Consider the following 20,787-nt stretch of genomic DNA (forward strand, 5'->3'; position numbering starts at 1 on the left):
TATTTATTTATTTATTTATTTATTTATTTATTTATTTATTTATTTATTGAGATGGAGTTTTAACTCTGCTGCCCAGGCTGGAGTACAGTGCGCGATCTTGGCTCACTGCAACCTCTGCGGGGGAGACGGCTTTCTCAGTTGATACATTACATCCAAATGTTGCAAAGTGAATGAGAACTTTTCTATGCCATTCTGATGTCACTAACTTCTAATAAAAAATGTGCTGTTGGCATAAAAAGTACCTGACCTCCACTGAGTAGTCACGTTAGACACAAGTCACAGCAACTTGCACCAACAACACTGGGTATACAACATTGCTGCCAGCACCACTGCTCTTGGAGTTCCTGGAAGGTGAGTGTGGCAGCTACTACTGCTATCACCAGAAAGAATTTTCATTCTACCTTTTTTTTTTTTTTTTTGAGACAGGGTCTCACTGTCTCCCAGGTCACAGTGCAGTGGCGCAATCATGGCTATCTAGAGCCTTAACCTCCTGGGCTCAAGTGAACCTCCAACCTCTGCCTCCCAAGTAGCTGGGACTACAGGTACATGCTATCACACCTGGACACTTTTTAAAAATTTTTAGTAGAGATGAGCTTTTGCTTTGTTGCCCAGGTTGGTCTCAAACTCCTGAGCTCAAGCAATCCTCCTGCCTCGGCTTCCCAAAGCGCTGGAATTACAGGTGTGAGCCACGGCGCTCAGTCCTACCTGCTTTTTTGAATCACCAGATCCTGATTAAAAGTCTGGAGGAGGCAAGTGTGACTGTCTGAGTATAAGTCTTGTGCCTGTGCCCGAGCTGCAGGGGAGACTGACAAAGAAATAGTCTGGATGTTTTAGCTTAGAGAGTGAGAGGTGGTCTCTAATGGGCACCAAAATTCCTGTGGTAAGAAATTTCTTCCAAAGACAAAAAGGAATGCTCTCTTGTTCACTGCCACATCTCAATATAGCACAAGATCTGACACTAAAAAGATCAATAAATATATGTGAAATGAGAGGGGAAAAAAAGTACCTTGCCAGTGCTGAGAATAGATCATCTTTCTATACTAAAGACAAAATTAATTAAGTGTATGCTCAAAGGATGAGGTACTTTTCAAATAAGACCAACTCCCCACCTCCTATATTCAGTTTCTAAGGAGGTCACCAGGCACAATAAGGAGGCCTAAAGCAGGGGAAGGGGCAACAGATACAGCGGTGGCATGCTATGCCACTTATTATGCATATAACAGAGACAAAATGTAAAATGAGACCGGGCACAGTGGCTCATAATTCCAACACTTTGGGAGGCTGAGGCGGGCAGATCACCTACATCAGGAAGTTTGAGACCAGACTGGCCAACATGGCAAAACCCTGTCTCTACCAAAAATACAAAACTTAGCCGGGCATGGTGGCGCACACCTATAGTCCCAGCTACTCGGAAGGCTGAGGCAGGAGAATCACTTGAACTCAAGAGGCAGAAGTTGCAGTGAGCCAAGATCACGCCACTGCACACCAGCCTGGGCGACAGATTGAGACTCTGTCTTAAAAAAAAAAAAAAAAGGTAGAATGGTGGCGGTTGCCAGGGGCTGGAGGGGGTGCAATGGAGGATTACTGTTTAATGGGAAAGAGTTTCAGTTTCAGTTTTACAAGATGAAAAGAGTTCTGGAGATGGATAGTGGTGATGGCTGCATAACAATATGAATGTACTTAATACACATGAACTGCACACTTAAAATGGTTAAGAAAATAAATTTTAATTGTTACCACAACTAAGAAATGATTAGCCAGGCATGGTGGCACATGCCTATAGTTCCAGCTACTTGGGAGGCTGAGGTGAGAGGATTGCATAAGCCTGGGAGGTGGAGGTTTCAGTGAGCCGTGATCGCACCACTGCACTCCAGTCCGGAGTGAGACCTTGTGAGGAAAAAAAGAGGGGAGGGGGGAGAAAATAAATGAAAAAAAAAAAAGAGAGAGATAAGAGAGCATCTGACCTAGTGACATTCCTTATCCATCTGGGTACTTTACTGAAGTTCTTTTACTTTCTGAAATAATCCCTTAGCACTCCTTCTACTATGACACATAAATGATCTCCTTCACACCTGAGCTAAAAACAGAATTACCTCCAGGGAAGCCTTATCTAATAATTGTTTCTTCTGACCATTAAAACTGTCCTGGTTCAGGCTTGCATCACCTTTCTCCAAACTTAGAGTCTTCTAATTGGTCACTCTAACTCCAGTCATCCAATTCCTTTATCCTCCATACTTTCCCTCAGAGTGTCATTTCTAAAACAAAAACTGACAAGGTAGAATACAAGGCCCTTTAGAATAGGATCCCTTCCAAATCTTATGGTCTTATCTCTTGATGAGCTCCCAACCTAAAATCTGCACCAGCCAAATTAGTTGCATTTCTTCTAATGTGATAGCGTGTCTCACATCTCCATGCCCATGTTACGGTTGCTCACAACTAAAATGTCTTTCCCCTTGTTTTCCAACTGGCCAAAATCTATTTTTAGGACTTTTCTCAAGCATCGCTACCACTCTATAATGCATTTCTGGAACACTGCTTCCAAAAATTAATCACCCCCTTCTCTGAGGCCATATCATAACCTACCCCTTTCAGAAGACCTGACACAGTATATTATTAATTCATTTCTTATTTACTCAAGACTCAGATCAGGGATTACATCAGATACATCTCTTTTACCAACATAAAACACAAAGTTTGGCACAGAGTAAGTATTCAGACATGCTGAGCAAATGAAAAAATGAGCAAATGGAAAACTTTAGCACTTACTATCTACATACTACATATACGGTCTGCTGACTACACTGCTAGCCCCTAAAGGACAAGGAACATGTCTCATAGCTCTGCATCCTCCATAGCTACTAGCACAGTAGCATAAGTGAAGAATCAATTGTGTGAAATAAGTTCAGATACTACTGCCTGATCACAAAAAAAAAAAAAAAAAAAAAAAAGAGGAAAAAGCAGAAGCCAGAGTAGTTTTATCCACTAAAATATTAATATAAGAGACCACATTTCTGGACAGAACAGAAGAAAGGGTAAAAAACCCTATGGTCACCAATCTAGAACTGGGTCCATCTGGCATCCCTCTTCATTTCTTTTGGAGCTAGGGTCCACTTGATTAATGCACGCAGCATGGACTGATTAAAGTGCTTAAGAGCTGACTTCAGAACACCTGAGTTAAATTTTGCTTTTAGACATGACAAAAGATTGTTTTTTAAGAGTCTTCACCATATTTATGCAGCCAACAGACACATGAAAAAATGCTCATCATCACTGGTCATCAGAGAAATGCAAATCAAAACCACAATGAGATACCATCTCATACCAGTTAGAATGGTGATCACTAAAAAGTCAGGAAACAACAGATGCTGGAAAGGGTGTGGAGAAATAGGAAAGCTTTTACATTGTTGGTGGGAGCATAAATTAGTTCAACCATTGTGGAAGACAGTGTGGCGATTCCTCAAGGATCTAGAACTAGAAATACCATTTGACTCAGCAATCCCATTACTGGGTATACACCCAAAGGATTATAAATCATGCTACTATAAAGACACATGCACACATATGTTTATTGTAGCACTATTCACGATAGCAAAGACTTGGAACTAACCCAAACGTCCACCAATGATAGACTGGATTAAGAAAATGTGGCACATATACACCATGGAATACTATGCAGCCATAAAAAAGGATGAGTTTATGTCCTTTGCAGGGAAATGGATGAAGCTGGAAACCACCATTCTCAGCAAACTATTACAAGGACAGAAAACCAAATACTGCATGTTCTTACTCATAAGTGAGAGTCAAACAATGTGAACACATGGACACAAGGAGGGAAACATCACACACCAAGGACTGTCAGAAGGTGAGGGGCCGGGGGAGGGATAGCATTAGGAGAAATACCTAATGTAAATGATGAGTTGATGGGTGCAGCAAACCAACATGGCACATGTATACCTATGTAACAAACCTGCACGTTGTGCACATGTACCCTAGAACTTAAAGTATAATAATAAAAAAAGTCTTCACCATTTAAAGATATAAATCGAAATTTATGATTAAAATAATACGATGCCAGGAATTTATTTTCATAAGAATCTGGGGGAGAAGGTGAGGGTAAAGAAGTACAAGTGGATTGGAGGGAAGAGGGAAAATGAAACAAGTTTGGCCACAAAATGGTAAATTTTGAAGCCGGGTAATGGGTACATGGGAATTAATTAAACTAGACTCTCTACTTACATAGTATATATTTGCAATGTTCCATAACAAAAGGTTTTTTCTTTTTTAAAAAAAAACGAAGTTCAAATCCATACCTTCCATTTACTAGCTGGGTGACCTTGAATACTAAACAGCTCTAAGCTTAGTTCCATTATCTGGAATTTAGAGATAACAATGGTGCTATCATCAGGATTAAATAAAATATTACACATGGAAAGTGCTTTACAAACTCTAACAAGCAAACTAAATGTTAACTGCTCTTAGAAGTATTATTATAGATTATCATTGGTAATAGAACTTTAATATAATAATAATGGTAGATATTGCTAAGAAAAAGACTAACGGAAAATAGATCACTGAGAGACTGAAAACTTCTTGAGAACAGAAATCCTGATTTTGGCCAGATGTGGTGGCTCACACCTGTAATCCCAATCCTTTGGGAGGGCCAAGCAGGAGGGTTGCTTGAGCTCAGGAATTCGAGATCAGCCTGAGCAACACAGAGAGACTCCATCTCCACAAAAAAAATTAAAAAGAAAAAATTAGCTGGGAGTGGTGGCATGCGCCTGTGGTCCCAGCTCCTCAGGAGGCTGAGGTGGGAGGATGGCTTGAGCCTGGGAGTCCAGACTGTAGTGAGCAGTGATCACGCCATTGCACTCTAGACTGAGAAACAGCAACACTCAAACAGATGCCAGGCACAGTGGTTCATGCCTGTAATCCCAGCACTTTGCGAGGCTGAGGCAGATGAATCGCTTGAGCCCAGGAGTTTGAGACCAGCTTTGGCAACATGGTGAAACCCCATCTCTATCAAAAATACAAAACTTTAGCCAGTCTCATAACCCAGTCTCTAGATAGATAGATAGGATTTTTTAAAAATTTTTTTAAAGAAAAGAAAGAACAACAAAAAAAGAAAGCCTGATTTTATTCATGTAAAACATAAGTGAAACATTTATAATGTCCCTTCAATGTTCCAAGGAACCTGCCAGGCACTGGGATAGAGATTAATGGATCTGCAGCCTCTAAATTTAAGGAGATCAAAGTCTGAAGGAGATAGACACATATGACAAACAATTGCAAAGCATAAAACTTAATAATTGTGCTAATAGGACACTGTCCAGTGCCCAGAACGTCTGATATCTATTTGCTGAGTAAAAAGTGTCAATTCATTTATTAATTCAACAAATATTTATTTTACCAGGCACTGTTCTTGATTCTCCAGAAACAACAATTTAAAAAAATAAAAATCCCTGCTCAAGGCAAGCTTATGTTCCTGTATGGGGAAATGGACAAGGAACATAATTAACAAGAAATTATACAGAATATTAGAAGATGGTAAGTCCCATGGAGAAAACAAAATCAAGGAAGGGGACTAGGAAGTGCTGGGTGGGGATAGGCAGTTTCGATACGAAACAGAAGGGTAAAGGAAGACCTCAGTGTAACAGTGACATTTGCATACTGATAGCTGCAATATGAAGTACAAGTCACCATTTATAACATAGTCTTAAAATTGTCAAAGATATACTTAACCTAAATATAACAAAGCCTACAGGTCTAACTTTCAGTTCATAGTAAATACAGAGAACAGAGGAACAAGTTAATCCTCAAAAAAGTAAATGAATTCGGAAAACAAGATATTTTACAAAAGAACTGTCTCAGTTTCTTCATCAAATCAATGTCACCAAAATAGTAACTGTTGTAGATTTTTTAAAAAGACTAAATGCCATGTGGGAACCTGGTTTGCATTTTGATTTGAACACATCAACTATAAAAAGATATTGGGGGAACAACTAAAAAAATCTAAATATCAACTAATTCTTAGATGACATTAAAGAATTACTTAACTTTATTCATTATGGTTAGGTAGCTACGTTAAAAAATAAAAAGTCCCTCTACTTTCTCACAGCAGTGAGGAAAAAAGAAAACAACAAAAAGATATCCCTTTTTAATAGATATGTAATGAAATAATTAGAAAAAAATGACATATCTTTTAAAAATTCATCAAAACAAGGCTGGGCATGGTGGCTCACGCCTGTAAACCCAGCACTTTGGGAGGCCGAGGCAGGTGGATCACCTGAGGTCTGGAATTCGAGACCAGCCTGGCTAACATGGTGAAACCCTGTCTCTACTAAAAATACAAAATTAGTTGGGCGTGATGGCGCATGCCTGTAGTCCCAGCTACTCCAGAGGCTGAGGCAGGAGAATTGCTTGAACCCAAGAGGCGGAAGTTGCAATGAGCCCAGACAGTGCTATTGCACTCCAGCCTGGGCAACCGAGTGAGACTCATCTCAAAAAAAAAATAATAAAATAAAATAAAATTCAGCGAAACAAACAGAGCAAATTTGACAAAATTACTAATAACTGTTAAATTCTAGGAATGGGTATTTGGTAGGTCACTACAGTATTTTATCTACTTTTCCATAAGCTTAATAATTTGGGGGCTGGGTGTCATGGTTCACACCTGTAATCCCAGGAATTTGGGAGCCCAAGGTGGGTGGATTGCTAGAGCCCAGGAGTTCGAGATCAGCCTGTGCAACATAGAAAGCCCTGTGTCTACAAAAAAAAAAAAAAATACAAAAATTAGCTGGGCATGCTGTACATGCCTGTAGTCCCAGCTACTCAGAAGGCTGAGACAGGAGGATCAATTGAGCCTTGGAGGTTGAGGGTACAGTGAGCTGTGATAGCACCACTGCACTCCCACCTGGGAGAGAAAGCAAGAGCCTGTCTCAAAAATAATAATAGTAATAATAATAATGATTTTTGGGCTGGGCATGGTAGCTCACGCTTGTAATCTCAGCACTTCGGGAGGCCAGGGTGCATGGATCACTTGAGATCAGGAGTATGAGACCAGCCTGGCCAACACAGCAAAACCCCATCTCTACTAAAAATACAAAAAAAATTAGCTGGGTGTGGTGTCGCACACCTGTGGTCCTAGCCACTCTGGAGGCTGAGGCAGGAGAATCACTTAAACCGAGGAGGCGGAGGTTGCACGGAGCCAAGATTGCGCCACTACACTCCAGCCTGGGCGACAGACCAAGACTTGGTCTCAAAAAAAAAAAGCAAAACTTGGCCTGGAGTTGTGGCACATGTCTGTAGTCCCACCTACTTGGAAGGCTGAGCCAGGAGAATCACTTAAGCCAGGAGTTCCACACTACAGTGAGAGCTATGACGGTGCCACTGAATTCTAGGATGGGTGACAGTGAGCCTCTGTCTCAAAGAAAATTTTTTTGGCCAGGCGCAGTGGCTCATGCCTGTAATCCTAACACTTTGGGAGGCTGAGGCAGGCAGATTACTTGAGGTCAGGAGTTTGAGACCAGCCTGGCCAATATGGCAAAACCCCGTCTCTACTAAAAATACAAAAATTAGGGCATGGTGGCACGTGCCTGTAATCCCAGCTACTAAGGAGGCTGAGGCAAGACAATTGCTTGAACCCAGGAGGCAGAGGTTACAGTGAGCCAAGATTGCACCACTGAACTACAGCCTGGGCAAGAGTGAGACTCTGTCTCAAAAAAAAAAAAATTATTTTTCATTAAAAAAGAGGGCTACTGCAATTAGATATGAGGGCCATGAATTAGGACAGGAACAGCAGGATGTTAAGGGGACCACATTCCAGAGATGAATGGGTCATGATTGATGTTAACTCCTCTTTTGTGCTTCCACTGTACTCTGCACATATTGCACTCACAGTAACTTCAGCAGTATGATGCACTTTATCATTGACACGTATTATTTCCATCTACTATACTGTAACTTTCTGAGGACAAGATCTGCACCTTTTTTGTCTCTGTATCCATAGTACCTAGCACATGGAAGACACTCAGTAAAAGCCTGCTAATGAATACCTTATTTATTTGTAATATTAACCATTCTGCAGACATGATATAAGTCCCATGATGTACTCCCATCAGATCCTCAAGATTTTCTTACCTTGTAATAATGTTCCAAGAGAATCCTGACTACTCCCTCTACGCTTTCTGCCTCGACAGGCTTCCTGGCAAACTGGAGCAGGTATTGCAAAGCATCTGCTGGGGAGGTAGCTTTACACAGATCTATGTGGAGTGCTGCAGATTTACTTGGTTTTGTTAGTCGGAGTTTCTTAGTAGCAATTTCCTCCTGTTGTTGCTGCAAGGGGTAAAGAAAACTGAAAACACAGAATCTGCAAATATAACTTTGCCTCATTTGGTGGAAATAATTTTCCATTATACCAAATAATATATTTAGCTGACAGACTTAGGAAAATACAGTGTTATAAACTTGAAAGAGTACCGGGTTGGTGACAAGGTCATGAGTCTCAATTTTGCCTTTACTAGCTCCTATGACTTTAGACAAGTCATTTAATTTCTCCAAGTCTCAGTTTATTTCTCTGTAAAATAGGTATACTTTATTTTTTCTTAGAGATGGGGTCTCTCTACGTTGCCCAGGCTGGTCTCTAACTCCTGGGCTCAAGCAATCCTCGCACCTCAGCCTCCCAAAGTGCTGAGATTACAAGCATGAGCCATCATGCCCAGCCTTACACCAACATTTTGCTCTACTTATCTCTGAGGATTATGGTAGCCTTTGGGTTTAGAGATAACACGAAGGATCTACTCTATTTTTTTGAGACAGAGCAAGACATTGTCGCCCAGGTGGGAGTGCAATGGTGCAATCTTGGCTTGCTACGATCTCCACCTCCTAGGTTCAAATAATTCTCTGACTGATACCCAACACGCTGGGATTGTAGGTGTGTGCCACCTCCACCTACTAGGTTCAAGCGATTCACCTCCCTGACTCCCAGCTAGCTTTGATCACAGATGCGTGTCACCACACCCAGCTAATTTTTGTATTTTTAGTAGAGACAGGTTTTTCCATGTTACCCGGGCTGGTTTCAAACTCCTGGCCTCAAGTGATCCCTCTGCTTCAGTCTCCCAAAGTCCATTCTTTATTAGAAAATAAATATCAGACAGGGTGTGGTGGCTCACGCCTGTAATCCCAGCACTCTGAGAGGCTGAGGCAGGCGGATCACTTGAGGCCAGGAGTTCAAGACCAGCCTAGCCAACATGGCAAAACCCCGTCTCTACTAAAAATACAAAAATTAGCCAGGTGTGGTGGTGTATGCCTGCAGTCCCAGCTATGCAGGAGGCTGAGGAACATGTGAACCCAGGAGGCAGAAGTTACAGTGAGCCAGGATTGTGCAATTGCACACCAGTTTGCGCAAAAAGAGCAAAACTCCATCTCAAAACAAAAGGAAACAAATATTGGATGGGCTTAGCGGCTTACACCTGTAATCCTAGCACTTTGGGAGGCTAAGGCAGGAGGATCCCTTGAGCCCAGGAGTTCGAGACCAGCCTGGGCAACATGGTGAAACCCTGTCTCTATTTAAAAAATAATAATAATAACAATAAAATAAAATAAATTTCCTTAACAGTGCATTTTTATGTACTGAGCAATCACCTCCTTACAAATTCACATTTCCATAGAAAAGAGACTAGAATTATTCTAGACAAGAACACAGTATGACATGATAAAAAGAATAAGGGCTTTGGAGTCAGAGGAATTTGTATTCAATAACAACTTAATAGCTAGGGAAGGCCTTCTATAGGAGGGCATACCAATACTTTATTATCACAGAGCTATTCGATAAATCTAAGTTATTAAACATAACTTTATTATACATATACGTAAGTGCTAGGCACATATCAGTTCTCCTTCCTCATCTTTTCAGCGGAGAAAAAAGAACAGAAGCACTAAGATCTCATTTAATCACTTCATGTTAACAACTGATGAAAAATTAAGTGAAGAAATTAGCTCTTCCCTTAAAATTCTTAGCCATTTCTATCCTATTCCTCTCAAACTCAGTTTTCAGTCTTATCAAAGCTGTAGTTAGGTCAAAAGCTAGGAATTTTTTCCCTAAGTATTATGTAAGGGAGAGGACAACCAATATCAACTGTCATTCAACCACTAATAACACTTTAGTGAGCCAGGCCCTATTGTCCATCTCCAGGACACGGAGACGAACCAGGCATTACCTCTGCCATCAAGGACCTCAGACTGGTGGGAAGATAGGTACACTGGTAATTACAGTAGCACTGAACGAAAAGTACAAAAAGATTAGTACCACAGAATGCTACAGAAACAGGTGAAGAAGAGACTAAGCTCTTTACGAGGTTTCAGTTGGGTCTTGCAGCACAAATGTTAAGTCCACTGGGTGGAGAACAAAAAGAAAGGGAAGAATGGCATGTATTCTGTATAAAAGAGACAACCAGTGCAAGAGTTTGGAGATATGCAGACACATGAACACATGGCATATCTGGTTATGTGAGGATGGGTGGAAGAGGGGTGAGCACTCTTGGGAAACGGGAACAACAGAATGTTGGGAAGAAAGGAAATTACACTGCGCAACAGTACTACAGTACTAATGTTCTTAATGCCACTGAACTTTACACTTAAAATTGTTAAAATTCTAAATTTTATATTATGTATTAACATATTTTATATTATGTATTAACATATTTTACTGCTGGATGAATGAATCAATGTCATGTTTAAGGATCAGTATCCTGCTGGATGCTCTGTCTTGCCACTCTACAAGTCTAAGGATCTAAGAATGCAACTGAAGCACTGGCATGAATTTGGGGGCATGTCAGGAATGCAGAATCTTGCCTCACCTCCTCTGCTTGACTTATCAAATAGAATCGACATTTGAACAACGTCCCCAGGTGATTTGCATACACATTAAAATCTGAGAAATAAGACATTAGGATGATTTGGGATCAACCCTAGCAACATCTACATGGAGACACACAGAGCATCACTGACCACTCTGACATGGGCTCTGTTCACATGTCACAACTTCATAGTGAGAAAGGTACTGTCCTCCTTCCTAGGTGAACCGTTCCACCAGTGGAGAGTTCTTGCCCTATGAAGTCTGTGACTCCCGCCTGCTTAGACTGCGCCTGAAGGAATTCTATAGACCCTTCTTTCAGCCCCTTAGAACCTTGTGTATATTCCAACTGGTCCCTGAGAGGTTTTTTTTGGAACGTGGGGGTGGGGAGGCTAGAAGGGTCTCTGCTGCTAACTGGTGAATCCTCGTACCCCTCCGGAAGGCTCAATGTCCACATCCGGAAAACGAGGATGCTAATATAACGCGATGTAGCAAAGTTGTATGAGAGAATAAAATTCTCTCGGATAAGATAGTTTCGCAAATTAAAAAACACTGTTTCTCCTAATAATTTTTTAAAAATTCTGTCAGACTTCACATATTAATGACAACAGCGGTTGCAAACTAACACGCCCACTAACGTGCAATATTAGAGATTATCAACAAGTCTGCACTTAACACGGGCGTATGAAGCCTGTTCTGTTCTGGCAAAGTGCATGGGTTTTGGATAATCTACCCTGGTCCGGATCGGTTCTGGATATTTCCCGCCAGAGCTTACCTGAACCACTTTCGTGAATTCCTCATAAACCCGCTTCTTAAGGTGCGCCGCCATGCCTGCTTGCGGGCCCTCTCAGCTTCCGTACACTAGGAGGGAGGAGGGAGGGGTGGACGGATCCGGAAAATTTGTCTAGGCGCGGGGGTGGGTGGATGACTTGCCGAGATCCCACAAGGCAGTGGGGTTTGGGGAAAGAGCGACCGCTTCCTGTTGCTCGACTGCCCCGCCACTGTACGGCCTGATTTGGCGGCCTAAGCCTCCTGCGCCGGAAGAACGGAAACAAGAGAGCGGCTTGTGGGAAGCGGGGCCTCTGGTGGGAGGAGCCGAGATTGAAAGGGTGGGAAACCCAATGGGAGCTTTGGGAGGCTGGCTGGTGGCCTTGGAATGGCTAAGAGACTTGCGCGGTGCAGCGCGAAGGGAGGGAGGAAGTACAAGTTAAAGGGCAGAGGCGGGGCGATCCAGAGCTAGAGGTAAAATCCGGAGCCCTGTAAGGGGTTTGACTAGTGGCTCAGCTGACATTCCCATCATCCTTTTCTGTACACGATGCGGCTTATAGGTTTCCTGAGCACTGCCTTTGTTCAAGCTGTGCGCCACCCCTCTCCAGTTTGGGGGTGCCTTTCCATACTCCCTTATTTCCAGTTTTGCAAAAGCTGCCATCCTTTAAGGCATCAATCCCTGCTCTGATAGCAGTACAGTAGAAAGACATTTGAGACCAAGGATAAAGCAACGAAGCTACAGACCACAGTTCTGGTTCTTAAGCAAATGGCTCAACTACAAATGCATTTATAATAACCTGACAAAGATGTGACAATGGAGTGAAATAATGCAGGAACATTTTACGGACTGTAAGGTATAGTGCACATGTTAGTGTCAGTAAATCCAAGATCAAGTTTTACAACCTACATGAAACTAGCTGTTCATTGTTTTGGTCTTTCAAAAGAATTAATGTGGGCCAGGCACGGTGGCTCATGCCTGTAATGCCAACACTTTGGGAGGCCGAAGCGGGTGGATCGCTTGAGGTCAGAAGTTCGAGACCTGCCTGGCTAACATGGTGAAATCCCGTCTCTACTAAAAATATAAAAATTAGCCAGGGCGTGGTGGCACACGCCTGTAATCCCAGCTTCTTGGGAGGTTGAGGCAGGAGAGTCACTTGAACCTGGGAGGTGGAGGTTGCAGTGAGCCGAGATCACACCACTGCACTCCAGCCTGGGCAACAGAGCGAGACTCCGTATCAAGAAAGAGAGAAGAAAGAAAGAGAGAGAGAGAAAGAAGAAGGAAGGAAGGAAGGGAGGAGGGAGGGAAGGAAGAAAGGAAAGAAGGAAAGACAGAGAGGGATAGTTTAAAAAAAAAAAAAAACAGGAGGCTGAGGTGGATAGGTGGATACAGAGGACCCAAAAATAAACAAAAGATAGTATTTATCCTCAAGGTCCTACAGTCTGAGAAGACAGACACCCAAACTGATGGTGACAGTGCAACTGAAATGTGCTGGGTAACGGGAATGAATGTAGTTCAAACAGACCTAATTTCCTTAGAGTGCCTCAGGGAAGTCTTTCCTAAAATTAGAGGAAACTGGGTGTGGTGGCTCAGGCCTGTAATCCCACCACTTCGAGAGGCCAACGCGGGTGGATCACCTAGCTCAGAAGTTTTGAGACCAGCCCGGGCAACATGACGAAATCTACTAAAAAATACAAAATTTAGCTGGGCATGATGGTGGCCCACGCCCGAAGTCCCAGCTACTCCGGAGGCTGAGGTGGGAAAATCGCTTGGGCCTGGGATGTGGAGGTTGCAGTGTGCCAACATCAAGCCACTGCACTCCAGCCTGGGCAACGAAGTGAGACCCTGTCTCCAAAAAAAAAAAAAAAAGCCTGGGCGCGGTGGCTCACCCCTGTAATTCCAGCACTTTGGGAGGCCGAAGCGGGCGGATTACCTGAGGTCGGGAGTTCGAGACCAGCCTGGCCAACATGGTGAAACCCCGTGTCTCCTAAAAATACAAAAACTAGCCGGGCGTCGGGGTGGGTGCCTGTAATCCTAGCTACTCAGGAGGCTGAGGCAGGAGAATCGCTTGAACCCAGGAGGCAGCGGCTGCAGTGTGCCGAGTTCGGGCCACTGTACTCCAGCCTGGGCAACAGAACGAGACTGTCTCAAAAAAAAGAAGAAAAAAAAAAAGGAAACTATTTCTAATGCGGCTTTAAAAGAATGAGTTTTTCCAGAAACAAAGGCATCCCAGACCGCCGAGATAAGATATACAAATATGTCAAGGGAAATGAAAAACATTTAGCAAACAATACCTTTAATAAAGCTTAGCTGCTATTATTACCATTATCATATTCTATCAAATCTAAGCTGCCAGCAATTATAAAATCAATATTTTATTTATTATGTTAAGAAAAGAAATGCTGAAATTAAAAACAATGGTTTCTAATTGTTTAGATTTGTTATGTATGCTTACAGAAACAGCTCTTTTAAACTTATTTAGACATAGATTTGTATCTTACATCACACTGCTGTTTCCATGTCCTTCTGTGCACGTAAAAACTTTTTAATGACAAGTTATAGGGTAATCTATTTGGAGCTATATTAAATAGTAATTTAAAATAACACATATAGTACCAAAATTGCAGAGCTCAGTTGAAGCGATGACACCAGGAACTTCTACGACTCAGTCTACATATGAGCAACTGGCCAACATCTCCTGATTTCAGAGACATTAAATGTGCATCATAGCATCAATGATATGAGTATTATCGTCATTATTAAATACATGGCGGCTAGGTGTGGTGGCTCACACCTGTAATCCCAGCACTTTGGAAGACCAAGGTAAAGGAATAGCTTGAGCTCAGGAGTTGGAGACAGCCTGGGCAGCATGGTGAAAACCCATCTCTACCAAAAATACAAAAAATTAGCTGGGCATGGTGGCATATGCCTGTAGTGCCAGCTACTTGGGAGGCTGAGGTAGGAAGATTGCTTGAGCCCGCTGGGCAGAGGTTGCAGTAGCTGAGATCGCTCCACTGCACTCCAGCCTGGGTGACAGAATAGGACCCTGTCTCAAAATAATAAATAAATAAATAAATAAATGGCTTTAGGAAGGAGTTTGGTGCATTCCGAAAACCAAAGGAACTTCAGTTCATGTTGAAAGTAAAGTGTGTGCAAGGAAGAGGAAGAAGCAATAAAAATAAAGTTGAGGCCAGGCACCGTGCCTCACGCCTGTAATCCCAGTCCTTTGGGAGGCGGTAGGTGGGAGGATCACTTGAACTCAGGAGTTCCAGACCAGCCAGTGCAACAGAAAGAGACCCTGTCTCTATATTAAAAGAAAACAAAATTATATGGAGTTTAGCTCTGTCGCCCAAGCTGCAGTGCAGGGGCACGATCATGGCTCACTACAGCCTCGACCTCCCAGGTTCAAGCGATTCTCCTGCCTCAGCCTCATGAGTAGCTGAGATTACAGGCATGCACCACCACACCCAGCTAATCTTTTTGCATTTTTAGTAGAGATAGGGTCTCACCATGTTGCCGTGGCTGGTCTCAAACTCCTGACTTCAAGTGATCTGCCCACCTCGGCCTCCCAAAGTGCTGGGATTACAGGCATGAGCCACCATACCTGGCTATATAATTTTTTTAAATTATAAATAAATAAATTTGAGAAGTTGGTATAGCCAACTTCTCAATGAACCAGATTGGCATAGAAACAAGAACGCATATTCTTTAATGTTGACTTGAAAAACTGTCTTTATTTTATTGATGCCATTTTCCTTTGAATTTTATTATTACTTATGAGAATACATTAAGGTTCCCCTGTGAATGAATCTATGAGGCTTCAGTCTTCTCTGTCTCTTGCATAACAGCAGCCCAATTTAGTAACTTCTTCTCTGCCTGTTGGTTCAGCAACAATAGCCCCAGTGGTCTGGGGACAGTCTCATTACATGTCTAATGTAATGAACAATGACTATGTTCTCTAGGGCAACTGTTTCTCCCTTGGGGACTAAGTATTCCAAACGTACTGAGCCCAAGAATTCATAAATGAATTATTAGGTGTAAAAGAGAAAGGAACTGCTCCTACCTCCACCCTTTGATACCCAGACCCATGTTCTAACTGTGGGAGAAGCAGTACTATATTTTAGCTGTTGGTATAAGGCGTATACCATAAACAGCAGCCCAAACTCACAATGTGTTGGCTCTTGATTAGCACTATAACTGAATCTCCAAAAGATTATTATTCTGCTTTATTATAGCACCTACATCTGAGTGATAGGGTTCCTGGCAAGACCAAGGAGTTTCTTCACTACAATTTTCTCAGCATAAAATAAGCTCCTTAATCAGAAGCAATGTGTGGAATACTATGATAATGAATTAGGCATCCGTAGATTATGGAGCTGGCAGAAATATTGCAGGCAGGGAAGTCAAATCTGAATTTGGAATACGAGTCTATTCCTGTGAGGACAAATCACTGCTCCTTCCATGATGGAAAGGATCCAGTATGTAGTTGAATGATTGCAAAAATAGCCCCAGATCTCCCCCTCTCGGTATGTATACCCCTTGAAATGTGACTTTGAAGGTGCTTTTATTAAGAGATGAAATCTATATTATCACCTTTTGAATTTGTGCTGGCCTTGTGACAGGCCAATACAATGTGCTAGAAGTGACAGCGTGCTAATTTTGAGTCTAAGCCTCAAGGCCCACCCACATGCAATTTCCCAGACCTTTTGTTTGATTTTGGAGCCCCACCATTGCCATGACAGCAAATCCAACCTGGCCTGCTGAAGAGTGAGTGACCACATGGAACACAGGCAAGCTGACCCACCTGAAGCCATCTGAGACCAGCTCCACCCCAGCTAATCCACCAGCTGACTACAGATGTATGCGTTATTCCAGCTGAGACCAGAACTGCCCAACCTGTAGGCCTGTGAGAAATAATTAATGGCTGTAGTCTTAAGTCATTACATTTGGTGGTAGGAAATTGTCACACAGTCAGGCACTCCCTAAGTGCTAAGTTAACTTGCCACACTTCATGGCTTCATCTGGTAAGGAGACAACAAGCCAAGATGATTTAGGCAGTTGATTATTCACAGCACAGCAGGTGGCATGAACTCCAAATTTGTTTCAGTTCTCCTTGCCAAACAAACATCATGGCAGTTATACAGGTGAATGCCCATGCACACAATAGATCTGTAACAGCTGAGAACACTGAGCTTAGGAACCTCCCATTCTTAAAAGAAGACTGCTGAGAAACTTGCCCTCTGGAGAGAGACTTTATTATTTTGGTCAGGAAAGAAATCTGCCTTCCAACCCATGGGGGACATTTTTTTATCACTCTGAAATGTTTCCAGGATTTGAGGACCATATTAGCTTTATTACCCTGGAATATAAGTAAATCTGTTCCCTGCTCCTAAGCAGCTTTGCAAACATCCTCAAACAAAGCTTTTGATGCCATTTGCTCAGAAACACCAGAATTTTCCCCAACAGTTTCTTAATTGATTTGCAGTGCAATAAACCTCCCACCAAGAAGTGCCTGGTACCCTCTGAGAATAATACCATATCGGGGGCTCAGTGTTGGTCTCTCTCTACTACTGGCAGGTTGGACATACATCAGTGGCTAGGCTAGCTTTGGGGGCAGGAAGTCTATACTGTACGGCACATGAATAGCCTCTATCCCTGCCATTATGGCCACTTTGTTCATGTCTCCATCGAGCAAGCACTGAGGAGCTGGTGAAAGAGACTGGCTGACATCCACAAGTTGGATCATTGTGCCCTTGATTTTTGAGACCCTCTTCTAGAATGGGTGCCCTCTGGTGGGCATTCACAAGGGCATTCACATTTTCACCTATACCAGTTTCCCCAGCTTTCTTCCCATCTTTCTTAGGCCCATCTTCTTACCAGGTTTTTACCCATCTTCCACTCTTGAACTTGCCAAGTCTCTGGCCCAACCAGGAATGGGCCCTGGGCATGCAGTACCTAAGGACCTAACAATCAGCCTTCCAGGACACTAAGCACAGCAGAAAAGAGCAGATAATGAGTGGTGGTTGGGGGAATGCAGGGGAAGATGAGGGAAATAAGTAGAGAATTAAAAACAAACAACACAACACACACACACACACACACACAAAAGGTACCCTAAGAGAAAAAATGTAGAACTGAAAACCTGATGCAGTGCTATGAACTAGGGTATCTTCATGAGGGTAATCTACAAAGGTTGTCATCTTTCTTTGTGTTTTTCCTTTGGATTATGATGACAGTTACGTTTAGCATACGGTTTTAAGATTTTCTCTTGTGACTCTGTAATTTTCTTTGGTTAGTACCAACAGATCTAAGAAGTCTTAGATATTCATACAAATGAAACAGAGATTGCCTTTTGAACATGATTACTATCATTTTTATTTTGGGTTTTTGTTGTTGCTGTCATTGTTTGAAACAGATTCTTGCCCTTGTCACCCAGGCTGGAGTGCAATGGTGCGATCTTGGCTCACTGCAACCTCTGCCTCCCGAGTTCAAGCGATTCTCCTGCCTCAGCCTCCTGAGTAGCTGGGATTACAGGTGCCCGCCACCACACCTGGCTAATGTTTGTATTTTTAGTAGAGACAAGATTTCACCATGTTGGCCAGGTTGGTCTCGAACTCCTGACTTCAGGTGATCCACCTGCCTCGGCCTCCCAAAATGCTGGGATTACAGTCGTGAGCCATCGCCCCTAGCCTGCTATTTTGTCCTTTCTGTTAGGAAGGAGGAAGGGAGGAGATGGTATTAATGAGTAGGTAACCAACAATGTTCTTATAATTTATGTACTTGTAATTTTTGTGTACATGAGACAGCATCTTGCTCTGTCGCCCAGGCTGGAGTGCAGTGACACAATCATGGCTTGCTGCAGTCTTAACCTTCCAGGCTCAAGTGATCCTCCCACCTCAGCATCCTGAAAAGCTAGGACAGCAGGCTTGTGCCACCACACCTGGTTAATTGTTTTATTTATTTATTTATTTATTTATTTGTTTGTTTGTTTGTTTTTTGTAGAGGCAGGGTCTCACCAAAAGGTTGGTTTTGAACTCCTGTCCTCAAGTGATCCTCCCGCCTCAGCCTCCCAAAGTGCTAGGATTACAGGTGTGAGCCACGGGGCTAATATATATATATATGTATATATATATATAGTTTTCTTTTCTTTTCTTTTCTTTTTTGATACGGAGTCTTGCTCAGTCGCCCAGGCTGGAGTGCAGTGGTGCGATCTCGGCTCACTGCAAGCTCCGCCTCCTGGGTTCACGCCCTTCTCCTGCCTCAGCCTCCCAAGTAGCTGGGACTACAGGCAGCCGCCACCACGCCCAGCTAATTTTTTGCATTTTTAGTAGAGACGGGGTTTCATCGTGTTAGCCAGGATGGTCTCGATCTCTTGACCTCGTGATCCGCCCGCCTCAGCCTCCCAAAGTGCTGGGATTACAGGCGTGAGCCACCGCGCCCGGCCTTTTTTTTTTTTTTTTTGAGTTAGAGCTTCACTCTCTCAGGCTGGCGGGCAATGGTGTGATCTCTGCTCACTGCAACCTCCACCTCCCGGGTTCAAGTTATTCTGCCTTAGCCTCCCAAGTAGCTGGGATTACAGGCACCTGCCACCATGCCCGGCTAATTTTGTATTTTTAGTAGAGATGGGGTTTCACCATGTTGGCCAGGCTGGTCACAAACTCCTGACCTCAGGTGATCCACCCGCCTTGACCTCCCAGAGCGCTGGGATTATAGGCATTAGCCACCGTGCCTGGCCGTGTATTTATAATTTATATCTTTTTGGATATTTCTTTTTTGTACAGTCTTGTAAGTCCCTCTACCTTAAATCCTTTTTGGAGCAAATATTTAATTAAATTACATTGAATTAAATGAGCATTCTCCTCACCTTAATTTTAAGCCATCCATAAATGTAATTTTAATAGCAGTATAAGATTACATTATTCAGACATAATATAATTACTTAAAACTATTTGTTGCTTCTCAGAATGGGGTATTAAAAGAAAAAATACTACTTATTTCCAAAAGTTTTGCTATCGTGAGATAAAAATATGTTTTGTTTTTTGTTTCATTTTGTTTTGTTTTTTGAGATGGAGTCTTGCTCTGTCGCCCAGGATGGAGTGGAATGGTGCAATCTTGGCTCACTGCAACCTCTGCCTCCTGGGTTCATGGAATTCTCCTGCCTCAGCCCAACAAGTAACTGGAATTACAGGTGTGCACCACCATGCCTGGCTAATTTTTGTATTTTTGGTAGAGACAGGGTTTCATCATGTTGGCCAGGCTGGTCAAATGAACTTCTGACCTCAGGTGATCCACCTGTCTTGGCCTCATAAAGTGCTGGGATTACAGGTGTGAGCCACAGCACCTGGTCAATAGTATGTTATCTTTTTTTTTTTTATTTGCATAACAAGTTTATTTCTTTTAAAAGGCATATAGACAATAAACAAAGTAAATATTTAATCAGATCTTAACTTCTGTCCTAGAATTGTTCCATTAAGTTCTAGTCTGTAAACACTTGTAGTTCAATAATCATCATCTTCATCAGAGTCCATTACTTTTCTCCTGTTGAATTTCACTGTTGTTGTCTTTTCTGTTTGTTGGCTTACTTTTTTAAGGATTTCTATTAAACCTTGTTCTGATACCTTCTCACCTAGTTGTCCATATCTTGCCATCTGTATGAGGTAATTCTCCACTGCTTTAGTTTTTTCAGGCTTTACAAGTGCTAAGTTACTTAACCTGGCCCAGGCCGACCGATCCAGAACTTGGGCTAAGATACTGTTTCTCATTTCTGCTTCCCTGTGCTTTGCTTCCTGTTGGGCCGCATCGCCAGGATCCCCATGCTTGGCCTGCAGCTCGGCCAGCCTCTGTCTCCTCAGCGCCTCAAGCTCCTCGTCCGCCATGGTACGGCGTCAGCGGTGGAGCAGCCACGGACACTCCCACAGCCCCTCGGCGCCAGCGTGGCCTTAGTATGTTATCTTAACTGTATTATGAATTGAGAGTTGAGGAGATATTGGAATTGCCTTTGTTTAATAAAATAGTTTTGGAAGTTGCTTAGGAGGAGAGTCATACCTTAAGAACATGCATGCAATCTAGAACCAAGCAACAAAGGAGGTAGCTAAACTGGAGCATGGTCTTCTCTTTGCAAATAGAAGGAACATGAGAGGGCTCGCGGAGAATTGTCATGTTTCTAAAGCCT

At 42.7% G+C, this 20,787-nt stretch overlaps 1 protein-coding gene and 1 pseudogene across 2 annotated transcripts in view; both read right to left on the minus strand.

Moving 5' to 3' along the window:
- INTS4 (integrator complex subunit 4) overlaps positions 1–12,014 on the minus strand; it is a 122,889-nt gene extending 110,875 nt beyond the window's left edge. Inside the window, exons 1-2 of the mRNA XM_023209327.3 lie at positions 11,625–12,014; positions 8,137–8,331 (exon numbers count right to left, since the gene is read on the minus strand). Of these exons, the coding sequence (XP_023065095.2) occupies positions 8,137–8,331; positions 11,625–11,678 (249 nt within the window). The 5' untranslated portion in view covers positions 11,679–12,014. The remainder of the gene's footprint in view (positions 1–8,136; positions 8,332–11,624) is intronic.
- A 7,975-nt stretch (positions 12,015–19,989) lies between these two features.
- On the minus strand, positions 19,990–20,545 carry LOC111540694 (annotated as a pseudogene). The gene has a single exon (XR_002731056.1). The product of XR_002731056.1 is annotated as a programmed cell death protein 5 pseudogene (transcript).
- Positions 20,546–20,787: the final 242 nt, after the last annotated feature.

Source organism: Piliocolobus tephrosceles, chromosome 13 (assembly GCF_002776525.5).
Source record: "Piliocolobus tephrosceles isolate RC106 chromosome 13, ASM277652v3, whole genome shotgun sequence".
Classification (NCBI taxonomy): Eukaryota; Metazoa; Chordata; class Mammalia; order Primates; family Cercopithecidae; genus Piliocolobus; species Piliocolobus tephrosceles.